The sequence below is a fragment of the Herpailurus yagouaroundi genome, unplaced genomic scaffold (genome assembly GCF_014898765.1).
Source record: "Herpailurus yagouaroundi ecotype Mexico unplaced genomic scaffold, PumYag 253, whole genome shotgun sequence".
Lineage (NCBI taxonomy): Eukaryota > Metazoa > Chordata > Mammalia > Carnivora > Felidae > Herpailurus > Herpailurus yagouaroundi.
Genome location: NW_024412470.1, coordinates 4,026,408 through 4,041,098, shown reverse-complemented (window position 1 = coordinate 4,041,098; position 14,691 = coordinate 4,026,408). Strand labels below are relative to the sequence as shown.

The following is a 14,691-nucleotide window of genomic DNA, read 5'->3' as shown; positions in this document are numbered from 1 at the left end:
GATGCGGGGCTCGAACTCACGAACCGCGAGATCGTGACCTGGCTGAAGTCGGACGCTTAACCAACTGCGCCACCCAGGCGCCCCGAAATACTAACTTTTAAAGCTCTAAAGTTATAGCTTCAAAAAATAAAACTTTGATAAATAATAAAACACATTTCTCTAATTTGAAATCTAAATGAATGCAGTTTGAACATGAAATTACAGTGTTGCTTGAAATGAGAGTCAGAAAATTAAGGGCTTTATGGAATACTTAACAACACTTTAAACTCTGGGACTGGGTTTGGCAAACTGTAGTCTGCACCTGTGTTTTGTAAGTGAAATTTTACTGGGACACAACCATGCTTTTTAGTTTACATATTGTCTAAGGCTGCTTATGGGCTATAATTGCAGAGTTGAGTGGTTATGACAGACTCTCAAAAACCTACACTATTTTTTATTGACCTGGCCCTGTATTGGAAAGTCAGCTGACCCATCTCTTAGAGGACAGAGTTTTGAGAAGCTTTATGGTAACGACTTTTTTAATTGAAATAATAAATGGCAGCAAAATCAAATGATTATCATGTTAAATAAAAACAATTTAGGGGCACCTGGGTGACTCAGTTGGTTAAATGTCCGACTTTATCTCAGGTTATGATCTCACAGTTTGTGGGTTCAAGCCCACATTGGGCTGGCTGCTGTCAGCACAGACCTCCTGTCTTGGATCCTTTGTCCTCCTCTCTCTCTACCCCTCCCCTGCCCATGCTCTCTCTCTCAAAAATAAAAGAAAAACTTAAAAAAAACAAAAACAATTCACAGTTGTTTCATCTTGTCATTGACAGCCTCTTTTTGTCCAATCCCGTCCCAGTGGACAGATGTTGATCATCTTTTACTTCTGCACTTACAGCATTTCAGTTCATGGCATGTTTTTTATGCCCCCAGTAATTCATCTTCAATATCCCACCCATCTGTGCTCTTTTATATTTTACACCAGTGTTTGTGGTTTTAAAACCCAAATCATAGCTTATCTGTATTTAGCTTAAGGAAAGGAAACCCCATCATTCTACCCCTTTGTCTGGTAAACAGGCTATTCTAGGAAACCACTGCCCCTCACCCCTACCCCAAATAGCCTTAAGAATTCTAAGGCCAAAAAATAAAGATTGAAGGGGGAGAATATAAGAAGAAATGAACCCATCCTTTTTCTTGACAGATTTTGAGCTTCTTGTTTAGGATTTGTATGTGGTGGGTTTCTGCTATATCTGTATTTGGTACTTGATGCAAACTTGCTTTTTGCTCTAAACAAGTATAAAACCATCCATCTTGGCTGTGAGACCGGACACTTCACAAGACTGACTACAGCTTAGGGATCTTCTAGGAAAATCTGAGGAGTTTGTATTGATTGATTTGTGTCAGAGAAAAGTAGCAGATACATTGTGATTTAGGTAAATGAACTATTAGCTGAGAAACAGCAGAACAGGTGTTCCAACCCGACTCTAGTCTGGGTCCTCTGTTATGCTGGATTGGCTCCTGGGATTGGGGTTCCATAATTGGGCTGGCTGGGATTTCCTTACAAGGTTGGGATTTAAATAAATTTAAGTAGATTTAAATAAAATTTATTTAAGCTAAGTACAGGTTTCTAATTAGGTGACTTAGGAAAAAAAAGACCCTTCTTTGAAAACCTGTGAACTTTTAGTTCGCTGAATCTCCTAGCAGATTTTTTTGTATGAGACCGGTTTCATTTCTTTCTCTCCTCAACTTGGGAGGATTCCTGCTTTGGATTGTCATCCATCCTCCCCCACCAATTGAGAATCTGCTTCCGGAGTCGTCATCACTGATGTGTGCAGGTGTAGCTCTCTCGAATTATGTTAGAAAGGAACAAAAAGTGGGAGAACGTTTATTATAGAGTTGGAAAAAAGTATTTTTTTAAAAAACTGTTTTCGCTGATAATTAAAGTGCTCAGGCCCTTTCGAAAGGTTCTGTTCTTAGACTTTTAAATTGGTAAAGTTCTAGGTTTTTCTTACTAGAGTTCTTTCGTTCCCCATGGAGAAAGGTTCCATCTAGTGGCTGCTGCCCACATGGCTGTTTGGGTACTTCTCAATCTGCACACAGCCCTATGAGTCAGCTCTCATCTGCAGATCGTGTTTACTTCCTCCAATTCCCATCTTAAACTTTTCACAGAAGTGTTCGTGTGTAGGCTGTTCTTTCTCATTCATCTGCATCAACAATTATTTACTGAAAACTTTTCGTGTTTGATTTGGCACACGTTAGATAAGTTTAAAATGATCTTTGTCTACTAAGAACTTAAAATTTATCAGCATACGCTTTGTAGGGTTCTATTGTTTACTCTTGTATGGAGTAGTACCATCCAATTTCCCTTTGTAAATGCCTCTTATTCCAGAAAACTAGAATATTAAAAGACATTTTTTCCTCATTGTAGGAGTCATCATCAAGTAAGAATCAAAGATATCTTTTGAAAATGCCGTTTTCGTGGCATGGCAGGAGTGAACGGGACACTTAGATCATTGTTTCATACCTTCTGTGATGCTTGGCAAACTCTGAGGGTCAAGATCACAGACTCTAGAATGAACCCTAGATGAAATCCCGGCTCCACTGCCACTTAGTGTGTAACTTTGGGTAAGGTGCTTAGTCTTTCTAAGCTTTACTTCTTGTATAAAATGAGTCAGGGTTGTTTTGAGAAATAAAATGATCCACGTAAAGCACTAAGCATAACGTCTAGTGCGCAGTAAATAAATAGGCCATCAAATGATAGTGCTAATTTTTTTATATTGATAATTCTAATTCAAGAATCTTTAGATCCCTTCTAAGTCATCAGATAAAACTGCATAGGGAGTAGTATAATTTCACTGTTTTGAAAAATAACCTGAATAGAAAACTTAGTTACCCACAGTATTCCATTTCTCAGTTGGAGGGGATATAAGTATATATAATTTAGTCTATTTTTAGAATATCATATAATAATGAAGTGATGGACACGTTAGAATTTTCTTCTTTATAATATTTTGAATTGTAATCTTGCCCAACAAGGTTTTTGTTTTTCTTCATGAAGTGTGTGCCATTTGACTTCAGACTCTGGTCAATACTTGCTTATGGTGTAGATTGGAACTTCTTTCAAAGGCCTCTTTTTGTAGAAGTGGTTGCAGGAAAGTCCCTTAACTTTTTCCCCATTTTCTTTCTTTTAGCTGATGGAAGTTCCTTTCTCTTGCTTCTTTTATGTATCACTAAGTGTGTCTTATTTCTTATGGACAGGTAGATTCTGCTGTGAAATGCTTTTAACTCTTTTTTTTTTTTTTTTTTAGTTTTAAGTTTATTTATTTATTTTGAGAGAGATCATGAGCAGAGAGAGAGGGAAAGAAGGAGAATCCCAAGCGGGCTCTGCATCACCAGTGTGGAGCCCAACATGGGGCACGAACTCGTGAACCGTCAGATCATGACCTGAGCCCAAACCAAAAGTCAGACGCTTAACTGACCGAGCCACCCAGGTGCCCCCAAAATGCTTTTAATTCTAAAGACAGAATGTAAGCAAGAGACAGGTCAGGGGTACAAATCAGGCAAGCTGCCGGCTTCTCTTTGTGTGATTTCTCCTCTTCTGTTTACTCCTTCTGTGTGGTACCGGGTGTGACAGACTCTACTTCGGTACCAAAACGTTGCATCATAAGTGACGAGGAAATGTCACTTGTTGATTCATAGATGCAAATTCTTTAAAGGTATCCCAGTGCTTCCTGTACGCCTTTGACCCCAGTTGTGGTAGTCTTCCTGGCTTCTGTTGTGTTGCTTTTAGCTGTCTGGAGCATTGTCATAATGTAGCCGTGAAGCTTGGCTAGGGTAATTTAGAGGCCCTTTTTCTCTCTGATTGATTGATGCCTTGCCTTTTCGGTGGTATCTTGGTCTGTGTTTAGACAGTACTACCGTTCAGGTAAGGCGTCCAGCTTGGGCCCTTTGCCTGTGTTGTCCTCTGCTGGCATCACAAGTGTCTCCGTTGGGCTGAGTGTTTCATTCTTTTTCATTCTGATTATGTTGAAATATCAGAGGATGATGTATATAGGTTAATGTCTAATTAAAACCTCAGCACATCTTCCCATTGTATTATAAATTTTTAAAAGAATAATGTAACTGTTCTTTACTTGGGCCCAAACTGGTTTGTTTGTTTTAATGCTGTATTTAGTGTTTGTTTACTAGGCTAATGAAAATAAGGTTTGTATAGCAAAGCCGTTGAGCTGATCTTTGTTCTGATTTTGTAAATGCTGACTCCACTATTTATAGACCCAGGGCTTGGACACTGCCAGTTTGCTTGGATATTCTATTATTTATTTGTCTGTTTACATATGTAAAATGAGAAATTATGGTACTATATGTGTATGTGTGTTTACTTTTATGACTTGTATAGAGGATTATAATTTGATTTATGTTTTCAACATTTTCTTTTTGGCTTTGATCTGTTACTTTATGATTGAGCTCCTTTGTTGCTTGGGTTTCTCCGTGATTATTTATAGGAATACTTTGATAGAACAAATGATTTTTAATAATCATTGAAATTTTCAGAAATTTCACAAAGTTTCAAATAATTGTTTTTTGTCTTTCATTTCAGGCTAAAGTAAATGAAGCTGTAGAATGCTTACTCTCCCTGAAAGCCCAGTACAAGGAAAAAACTGGGAAGGAGTACATTCCTGGTCAGCCCCCATTATCTCAAAGTTCAGACTCAAGTGCAACCAACAGCTCCGAGCCTAGGGGTCCAGAAACACCAGAAGCCAAAGTTCTTTTTGACAAAGTAGCTTCTCAAGGAGAAGTAGTTCGAAAACTTAAAGCTGAAAAAGCTTCTAAGGTTCGTGGGATATTTAGTTTGTATTTTTGTTTTTTACATTACAGGCTATTTTCTTTGCCCAGAACACTTTCTGGCCCATCAAATCTAAGTTCTGCTCATGTATTTCAGTTCTCAATTCTGTGTAGTAGAGAAGCCTTCGCTGACCATTTCTCTCCCCAACTAGATTTGACTGGACAGTCTCTTATATAAGACTCTGCCTTTCTCTGGCATAGTACTTAAACCCTGTGTGTTTTAGCTGTTGGTTCAGTTGTCCGTTTCTCTCTAGGTTGTGACATCCTGGAGAATAGGGCCCTAGACTCTAGCAGTGCCTGGCCCATTGTAGGCCCTTGATGTCTGCTCTTTGTTTTACTCATTCTCCTAAAGCTGAATCAGTCTCAGATGGCAGGTTTTATTTATTTTGAGCTCTGGTGTAGTTTGTGCTAATTATATTCACTTCCTAGGAGTAGGATTTTTTTTGGTACAGATTTGTGAGTGGGAAACAGTAAGTCATTACAGGTTTTGAAGTTTAACCAGTAGTACAGAAACTTGATTAGTGTTATTTTTCTGATTGTGAAATGCTCAACATGTATAGTTTAATGGCTCCTAACTTAAATTTCAGTGGAGTGCTTGTTACATACTAGTGCTTTCTTACAGAACTTTCTCTGATGGCGGGCGTGTTGTGTAGCAGCTCTGTCCAGTACTGCAGTCACTAGCCGTGTGTCGCATTGAAGACTTGAAATATGGCTGTTGTGACTGAAGAACTGAGTTTCAAATTTTATTTACTTCACATTTAAATAGCCGTGTGTGGCTGGTGACTGCCGTTCAGATAGTGCAGTTATAATACTGTTTTTCAGTCCCTCTTTTGCATAATTCTGTTCCTGTTTATCATATTTTTTTGTTCTCAGTAGTTAGCATATTTAATGTTCGCCACCCCTACCCTATTCCCCTCTACCTTTACTTGTGTTTTCAAATCTGCTTATGAAGCTTTGGAGATGGGTGCTTAGTCAGTGATTTGAATTAAATATTATCTTCTCTTTTCCTCTTTTGTTAAACTGAAGGAGCAGGTAGATACGGCTGTCCAAGAACTCCTTCAGCTGAAGGCACAGTACAGATCTCTGACAGGAGTGGAGTATAAGCCTGTCTCTGCCACTGGGGCTGAGGACAAAGATAAGAGAAAGAAAGAAAAAGAAAATAAATCTGAAAAGCAGAATAAACCTCAGAAACAAAGTGATGGCCCAAAGAAAGACTCCTTAAAAAACCAAGGAAGTGGACTGTCATCAAGTGGAGCAGGAGAAGGGCAAGGGCCTAAGAAACAGACCAGGTAATAAAGCGTGGAAGCTTCAGTAGGAGTGAAGCAAAGCTTTGAATGAATTCAGCTCTTAAATGGCTTTTTTAAAAAACAAATTTTGCTTAGTTTAACTGTCACATGAGGTTGGAGAACGCTAGAAGTATAGTGCCAGCAGATAGCTATTGTCGATCTTCTGTTTATTTAAATAGGTAACAGATTCATTTGCTTGGTTCAGGAATCTCAGAATATAAAAAGCTCAGTGAAGTCTCACTCTTACACTTTTTGTCCTTTCTTCCCAGTTTCTCCTACTGCCATAACGAGTTGGTAACCACAGCTAGTCTCTTCTGTAACCACTGACAGGTGTTCGTTTGGTCACACAGTAAAATCAAATACATATAAACAATCCTTTTTTCCTCCCTTTTAACACAATTGGTAGCCTGACAGTAGTCATTGCTTTTTACCTTAAGCAAATTTTTTGAATGAAAATCTTTTATGGAATGACAATATCATTCTCAATAGGATTTTAAATTTGGTTGGTTAAATACAAAACGAAGGTGTTTTAAAGACAAAACAGTGGCATAGATGGTGTTTCAGTATGTTCCAGTTTGTAGGAATAATGTGATGCCCCTGTCTGTAATCCCCATGGCAAAATTAGAGTGAACTTTGTGCCAGCTTCCTTTCATGGCTTAATAAAAGGAGAAAGCTGCCACTAGCAACTGCTATTGTGAGATCTTTTGGTTTTAGATTTGTTTAGCTGATTTTAAAATTCTGCCTCTTAGCTCTCACATCATACATGCAGTGTCTCCTTAAACAGAATATAACGGTGGTTTTTCTTGCCTTTTGACTGGGTGGTCAGATTTATAGATTATAAAATAATAGAAGAGAGAACAGAATCTCTCACCTTTTACCTCTTTGTGAAAGGGTCAGGTTTCATGTAGGCATCTTGTTGAGCTGTGTCAAAAGTGAAACAGCAGAGAAGTCAGATATAAATACATTAAGATTTTAAGCCAGTAAGCTTTGTTGGTAACTCTAAAACGTAACTAATGGGTGAATTTTCCTATGTGGATCATAAGCCACAGTGCTTGAATAATTACTGATGTTCCAAGAAAAGGATTCTCATCTGGAATAGTTTTTTTTTTTTTTTTTTTTAAATCGCAGATCTAACTTATTTTAGAAGCATCTGTGCAACTTTTTTTTTTTTTTTTTAAACATTGATTTATTTTTGAGAGAGACAGCATGAGCAGGGGAGGGGTAGAGAGAGAGGCAGACACAGAATCCAAAGCAGGCTCCAGGCTCTGAGCTGGCAGCACAGAGCCTGACTCGGGGCTCAAACCCACAAACTGCGAGATCATGACCTGAGCTGAAGTCAGATGCTTAACCAACTGAGCCACCCAGGCACCCCTGCAACTTTTATTTACTGCAATTAAAAGAAAAACTTGTAGGGACACCTGGGTGGCTCTGTCCATTGAGTGTCCGACTCTTTGATTTCTGCTACGTCATGATCCCAGGGCCTTGGGATTGAGCCTCGTGTCAGGCTCCGTGCTGAGCTGGGAGCCTGCTTAAGAGTCTGTCTCCCTCTGCCTCTCTCCCCCACTCATGTGCTCTGTCTCTTTAAAAAAAAAAAAAAAAAAATAGACCATGTAAAGCTTATTTATACACAGACAGCTATTGGTTTTTAAACTTTTTGTATGCTACTTTCAGTGGGACACTGATCTTGCTAATTATAATTTTTTTCTGGATTGAGGTTGGTCAAAGATTCTTCTTTTTAGTGAGAGAATCCCATGTAAGTAGATTCTTTATTACAGATACATTGCCTTATAAATTATAAAGGACTCTGTAAAAGAGATGTCTGCATTAAAATCATAGCTGTTCTTGGGCTTGACTTTCCTAGTTCTTTGTGGACAGTACCTTGCCACCTTTAAGAGATGGTGAAATTGTTTTCTAGGTTAAAAACTTTGTTTTGGGAATGAATATACAAGAGAGATACATATGGAAATAACTCATACTGAAGAGAAACTAATCTGTTTTGAGGCTTATTTTCATTCAACCTACAAGCAGTTGATGAACGAAGGGATTCATATTTTATTTTTCATGCCTGCAGGTTGGGCCTTGAGGCAAAAAAAGAAGAAAATCTTGCAGATTGGTATTCTCAAGTGAGTATTTTATTCAGTTGATTTTTATGTTTTAAATTTCTCAAAGACTACGTTGTATTTAGGTTCTAACGTTCAGACAAAGTAATAATGTGTAATGTCGTTAGTAATATATAGTATAGTCCTTTAACGTGTCCCAGTTTTCAAAGCATGTTCACATAAAGCATTGAATTGAGAAGTAGCCCTATGAGATAGTCATTATTCAAGGTTTTTTTTTTTTAACGTTTATTCATTTTTGAGAGACAGAGTGTGAGTGGGGGAGGAACAGAGAGAGAGAGACACAGATTCCAAAGCAGGCTCTAGACCCTGAGCTGTCAGCACAGAGCCCGAGGCAGGGCTTGAACTCACAAACCGTGAGATCATGACCTAGGCTGAGGTTGGATGCTTAACCGACTGAGCCACCCAGGCGCCCCATGGGGCACTTAGGCTTTAAAAAAATTTTTTTTAAAGTTATTTATTTTTGAGAGAGACAGAGACAGAATGTGAGTGGGTTAGGGGCGGGGAGAGAGAGGGAGACGCAGAAGCAGGCCCCGGGCTCCGATCCGTCAGCACAGGACCCGACGCGGGGCTCGAACTCACGAACCACGAGATTATGACCCGAACCCAAGTGGGATGCCTAACCGATGGAGCCACCCAGGCGCCCTGTTGTTATTTTTTAATGGTGAGGTAAAGGGATTAATCCAAAGTCACAAAGATAGTAAACAGGAGAAGCAAGATTGGAATTCAGATCTTAAGAATTTAGGGCTTGGTGTTTCTCAGCCAAGGAAAGTCCATTTTACGGGCACAGTAACAGTGGAAGCCTTCAGATTTGAAGCTTGGTTATCATTCACTTGGCACTTGTAGTGTAATTTTGGTTTAATTTAGGCTTCACAGACTATATTTTTCTTTTAAAAAGGTCATCACAAAGTCAGAAATGATTGAATACTATGATGTAAGTGGCTGCTATATTCTCCGTCCCTGGGCATATTCCATTTGGGAATCCATCAAGGACTTTTTTGATGCTGAGATCAAGAAACTTGGTGTTGAAAACTGCTATTTCCCCATGTTTGTGTCTCAAGGTGCATTAGAGAAAGAGAAGACTCATGTTGCTGACTTTGCCCCTGAGGTAAGTCAGCTTGCTTTATTTATTTTACAGTTTTCTCATCAACTCGAAAGTGTATTTTCAGTTTACACTTGAATGGTAATTTAAATGGCAAGTTACAACAACCAGTTTAGATAAATATACAGCCATTTTTAAAAGTGTATGTGTATATATATATATATATATACATATATATATATATATATACACATTTATTTATTTCTGTCTTCAGGGCAAGTTACAGTTCTTTTTGTTACATTAACTGGCTCTTTTTGCTAAACATTTATAAGGACAGTAAGTGTCTACTTTTCTTACCATGAACAGCGGCAATTATTTTAACTTGCCTTAATTTCTCTAGCAAAAATTGAAGTAGAGATTTGCCTGCATTAGTGCTGTTTTTCTAAACTGCTGTTTAAAAAATGTGTGGAAAATGATTTTCTCTTCTTAGGTTGCTTGGGTTACACGATCTGGCAAAACAGAGTTGGCAGAACCAATTGCCGTTCGTCCTACTAGTGAAACAGGTGAGGACAGGCCTTGGAGCAGGAGGGCACTCACTGGGACACTAGAGGTGGCTTCTAGAGTCGAGTCTCAGTGTCTGTTCTGTGATATTTATAATTCTTGTTGGCGGTACAGAGTTGAACGAATGTTGATAAAGGTGAATGTATACTGAGGTTACGTAGAATTTTATTCTGTGTGCAGTAGTCATTAGGACGAAGGTGGTTTTTTAAAAATAAAAAACACTAATCATTTTTTATTTGATGCTGTAACTTTTCAGAACTTGCCAAGAATTTGATTCTTGGAATATTTTTTTAATGTTTATTTATTTATTTTGAGAGAGAGTACGAGCAGGGGAGGGGCAGAGAGGGGGAGAGAGAGAATCCCAAGCAGGGTCCTCACTGTCAGTCCAGAGCCCGACATGGGACCTGAACCCACGAACCATGAGGTCATGACCTGAGCCAGAATCAAGAGTCCGACACTTAACCGACTGAGCCACCCATGCGCCTCTCTTGGAATTGATAATAAATTTGCAAGCACTAATGTTTTATGCCATATTTTCTTAGGAATTTTTAGTCATTTTAACACGACATTCATATTTGTATAGGTTTTTATAGGTTCCTAAGTGACTTCATTTCCATGGTGTGTTATTCTTAAAGTAGTGAGTGGGAGAAGTGGAGGCAGCTGTTGTCTCCGTTGTGGAGGTAAAAAGAGGTCTCTGAGGTTGAGTGGTTTTTCTAAAGTTACATGTAGTGAGTAGGAGTGCCACTTGGAGGTTTTGAGTTTTGGGGCTTGTCAGTGTTTTGCGAAGTGATTATCCATCTTTAGAATGAGGGATTGTTTGCTCTTTATTTCATACTTCTAGGGATAACTCTTGTATAATATAAGGATGCATTATTGAAATTATGACCCCAACTGTTTTCAGATAGGCAGAGTTTTATTTTAGGAATTATAGGTAGTCGTGAGTACCTATAATAAGACCGACACCTTCCCTTAAATTAGCAGTTCATGATAAGAGCTTCCATACTTTGGATAGATGCATTGAATAGGTTTACTCTAAATAGATAAAATCTAACTTGCTGGATTCAGCAAGTTATTTAACTTCTCTATGCTCAGATTCTGCATCTTTTTTTTTTTTTTTTTAATTTTTTTTTTACATTTATTTATTTTTGAGACAGAGAGGGACAGAGCATGAACGGGGGAGGGTCAGAGAGAGAGGGAGACACAGAATCTGAAACAGGCTCCAGGCTCTGAGCTGTCAGCACAGAGCCTGATGCGGGGCTCGAACTCACAGACCGTGAGATCATGACCTGAGCCAAAGTCGGTCGCCCAACCGACTGAGCCACCCAGGCGCCCCAGATTCTGCATCTTTAATGATGAGATTCAAGTATCTACTTTGTGGATTGAATGAGAATTGAACAGTATAATGATGCAAAGAACATGACATAGAACATGATATACACCCTAAGATCTTCACTTAGTGTTTTTGAAAATAAAACAGCTGAAAAGCAGTCAACTTTAATGTCAAATGTAAATCCCAATGTAAAAAGAACATAAAATAAGGTCAAGTTTAGATAGATTTTCTTGACTAATCCGCTTTATGCAAAATACAACAATACCTTTTACTTACCATTACATACGTCAGATACACATTTACACAAACATCATTTTAATTTCTGGTAATTATGTTGGTGTAACTGTTAGCAGCCTTCAAAGAGAAACATCTTCAGTGATTAACTCTGCCTGTATTTGCCTGTATCTTTTCAGTAATGTATCCTGCGTATGCAAAATGGGTGCAGTCACACAGAGACCTGCCCATCAGGCTCAATCAGTGGTGTAATGTCGTGGTAGGTACACACTCTTTCTTCTATTCTTTCATTCTTCTTCTTACTCATTTTTTTTTAAAGCACATTTTGTTTCTCCTGATTTTTATATTCAAGGGATTGGGAGAATGGAAGTATTTTTTTTTTATTATAGTTATGGATTACAATTATGATTTCTGATTACTTACCACATGAAATTGTTAATAAAAATTGAAATGCTCTCCATAATGATGAAATTATATTCCTGCCTCTTCCAGCGTTGGGAGTTCAAACATCCTCAACCTTTCCTACGTACTCGTGAATTCCTTTGGCAGGAAGGGCACAGTGCATTTGCTACATTTGAAGAAGCAGCAGAAGAGGTATAAAAAGTTATCTTCCATATATTAATTATGTTCCATTTCTTGGTCCAGGCTGTGCTTTTATTTTCCCCCAGCTGTAAGTAATACAGTGCTATCTGTTTGTATAGAAATCATTCAACAAATAAATATAAGTTGAAATATAATCTGGTCTCAAAATAACTTTAAAAGATAATTTCCTGGTATAATTGTTTTGTTACTTAAAATTTACGTATTACTTGTTAAAAGAAAAAAAAGCAAGTTATTTACTTATTTATTTAGAGAACACGAGTGGGGGAGGGCCAAAGAGAGAGGGAGAAAGAGAGAATCCCAAGGAGGGTCAGTGCTGTCACATGGTGCCCAACGTGGGGCTTGATCTCACAATCTGCAAGATCATGACCTCAGTGGAAATCAAGAGTCAGATGCTTGACCAGCTAGCCACTCAGGCAGCCCTTATATTTTCAAATGAAAGTATTTTTGGACTTCCATGTATAGAGGAAATTATAATCCCAGGGGTGAAATTAATTATTCTTCAGAAGATTTTCACCCTGTTTACTATATATTTTTTTATATCTTTCATAAATGTTTCTTTTTATTTTTTTTTAATTTTTAAAAAATTTATGTTTATTTTTGAGCGAGACAGACAGACAGCATGAACAGGAGAGGGTCAGAGAGAGAGACGAAGACCCAAATCTGAAGCAGGCTCCAGGGTCTGAGCTGTCAGCACAGAGCCCGACGCGGGGCTCGAACCCACGAACTGTGAGATCATGACCTGAGCTGAAGTTGGAAGCTTAAGCCACCCAGTGCCCCTATTTTTCTTGTATTCTAAACTTATGAACATTTAAAAAAATTATTCAGTTTCTTCTACACTACTTGGTTGAATGTTTTTCCATAATAAATACACACTAGCTGCTTTAGCCTTCCCATAAAAAAAAGGTATTTAGTGTTTGAGATGCTTGTTCCACCACATTTAGTTTTAAATAGTACAGTTTTATAGAGCGTTAAGAAATAAATACACCATGAATTTTGATCGCTTTCACATTTAAAATGTTGTTACAGGTCTTGCAGATACTTGACTTATATGCTCAGGTGTACGAAGAGCTCCTGGCAATTCCTGTTGTAAAAGGCAGAAAGACTGAAAAAGAAAAATTTGCAGGAGGAGACTATACAACTACCGTAGAAGCATTTATATCTGCTAGTGGAAGAGCCATCCAGGTATCAGCAAAGTGTGCAAGCGGTTCATAGGGACTATGAGCATAGCCTCTGGGCACATCCAACAGACTGCAAGTCGTCAGAGAAGTAGACCATTTTCAAACAAATCAGTACATTTCATGTGCTTCCTAGACCATATAATTTCAGGCTTCTCTGTCCCATTCTTCTCTAAATCTCTGAGGTCACTTAGTTAAGCAAAGGCTTGTATCCTGAATTACCAAAGCACGGATTCTTTTTTAGCCTTTGTAGTTGAAATTAATCCTATGAAAGGGACTGCTCCCAGCAAATACACTTCTGTAGTGTTTTTTTGACTAATCCTAGTCTCTTTGTTGTATCATTTATGCTTTAAGAATTTACTTAATATAAAAAAATCAAGGAAGCTAAGTTTATATATCTAGTGTCATTTTGGGTGTGTGATCTTATAGAAATCATTTTCAGAGGCATGATTGGGGTTATTAAAATTAAAGCTTATATTTCTATTTTTAGGGAGCAACATCACATCATTTAGGGCAGAATTTTTCCAAAATGTTTGAAATTATTTTTGAAGATCCAAAGACACCAGGAGAGAAGCAGTTTGCCTATCAGAACTCCTGGGGCCTGACAACTCGCACTATTGGTGTTATGACCATGGTTCATGGGGACAACATGGGCTTAGTATTACCACCCCGTGTAGCTTGTGTTCAGGTAAGGAAAATATTTCTGCTTATCATTCCTTTTATAAAATACAAGCCCTGTTTACTAAATTAGGAAATTTGAAAGGGTGATTTTCTGAGTATCATTCAGGTAGATTTGCTAATATAGAAACAACATAGAGTATGATCTGTTAGTATTGTGTAACTACGTGTTCTTAATTTTTAGCTGCTTTTTAGGTAAAACTCTTTCAGAAATCATTTTTTGAAATGACTTACAATAGGTTTAATGAAATATAGTAGGTCAAGTAAAAATGCATTTAGCATAGAAAAGTAATGCAGCTGAGTGCTACACGTTCAGTGGAGATGAGAAATCACATAAGTTGATCCGTGTTAAAATTTATAGTCCCTAGTTGGTTTTGACATCTGGGTGTCCCGCAGTGGTAAGACTTCATTACCTTTGTACACTGTTTCTTTGTATAAATTTGTGACATTGTGCTGGTTCTAGGTGGTGGTTATTCCTTGTGGCATTACAAATGCACTTTCTGAAGAAGACCGAGATGCTCTGATTGCGAAATGCAATGATTATCGAAGGCGGTTACTGAGTGTTAATATTCGAGTTAGAGTTGATTTGCGAGATAACTATTCTCCAGGTTGGAAGTTCAACCACTGGGAGCTCAAGGTAAATTCTTCAGTTGTATCTTTCCCTTCCACACTCCCAGTTTGGAGTTAGAGCTTCTTTATGCATATGCTTTTGTGAGACATAAGGCTTCTCATTACATTTCTCTGTTTGGATAGTTGTTTTTTTCTTCTTCACTTAAACTTCACTTAGACAAAGTCCAGATCTTTGTTACAGCGAGGGATACCTAAAGCTTACATATTT

The 14,691-nt window shown here is 38.1% G+C and overlaps 1 protein-coding gene across 3 annotated transcripts in view; it reads left to right on the top strand.

Annotated features, from left to right (window-relative positions):
- Positions 1-14,691, top strand: part of EPRS1 (glutamyl-prolyl-tRNA synthetase 1) — a 72,770-nt gene that overhangs the window by 45,245 nt on the left and 12,834 nt on the right. For all 3 annotated transcript variants that reach the window (XM_040460955.1, XM_040460954.1, XM_040460956.1), the window contains 10 exons: positions 4,583-4,816; positions 5,854-6,116; positions 8,185-8,236; positions 9,129-9,338; positions 9,763-9,835; positions 11,577-11,656; positions 11,890-11,991; positions 13,027-13,182; positions 13,666-13,863; positions 14,317-14,490. In XM_040460955.1, coding sequence (XP_040316889.1) covers positions 4,583-4,816; positions 5,854-6,116; positions 8,185-8,236; positions 9,129-9,338; positions 9,763-9,835; positions 11,577-11,656; positions 11,890-11,991; positions 13,027-13,182; positions 13,666-13,863; positions 14,317-14,490 — 1,542 coding nt within the window. The remainder of the gene's footprint in view (positions 1-4,582; positions 4,817-5,853; positions 6,117-8,184; positions 8,237-9,128; positions 9,339-9,762; positions 9,836-11,576; positions 11,657-11,889; positions 11,992-13,026; positions 13,183-13,665; positions 13,864-14,316; positions 14,491-14,691) is intronic.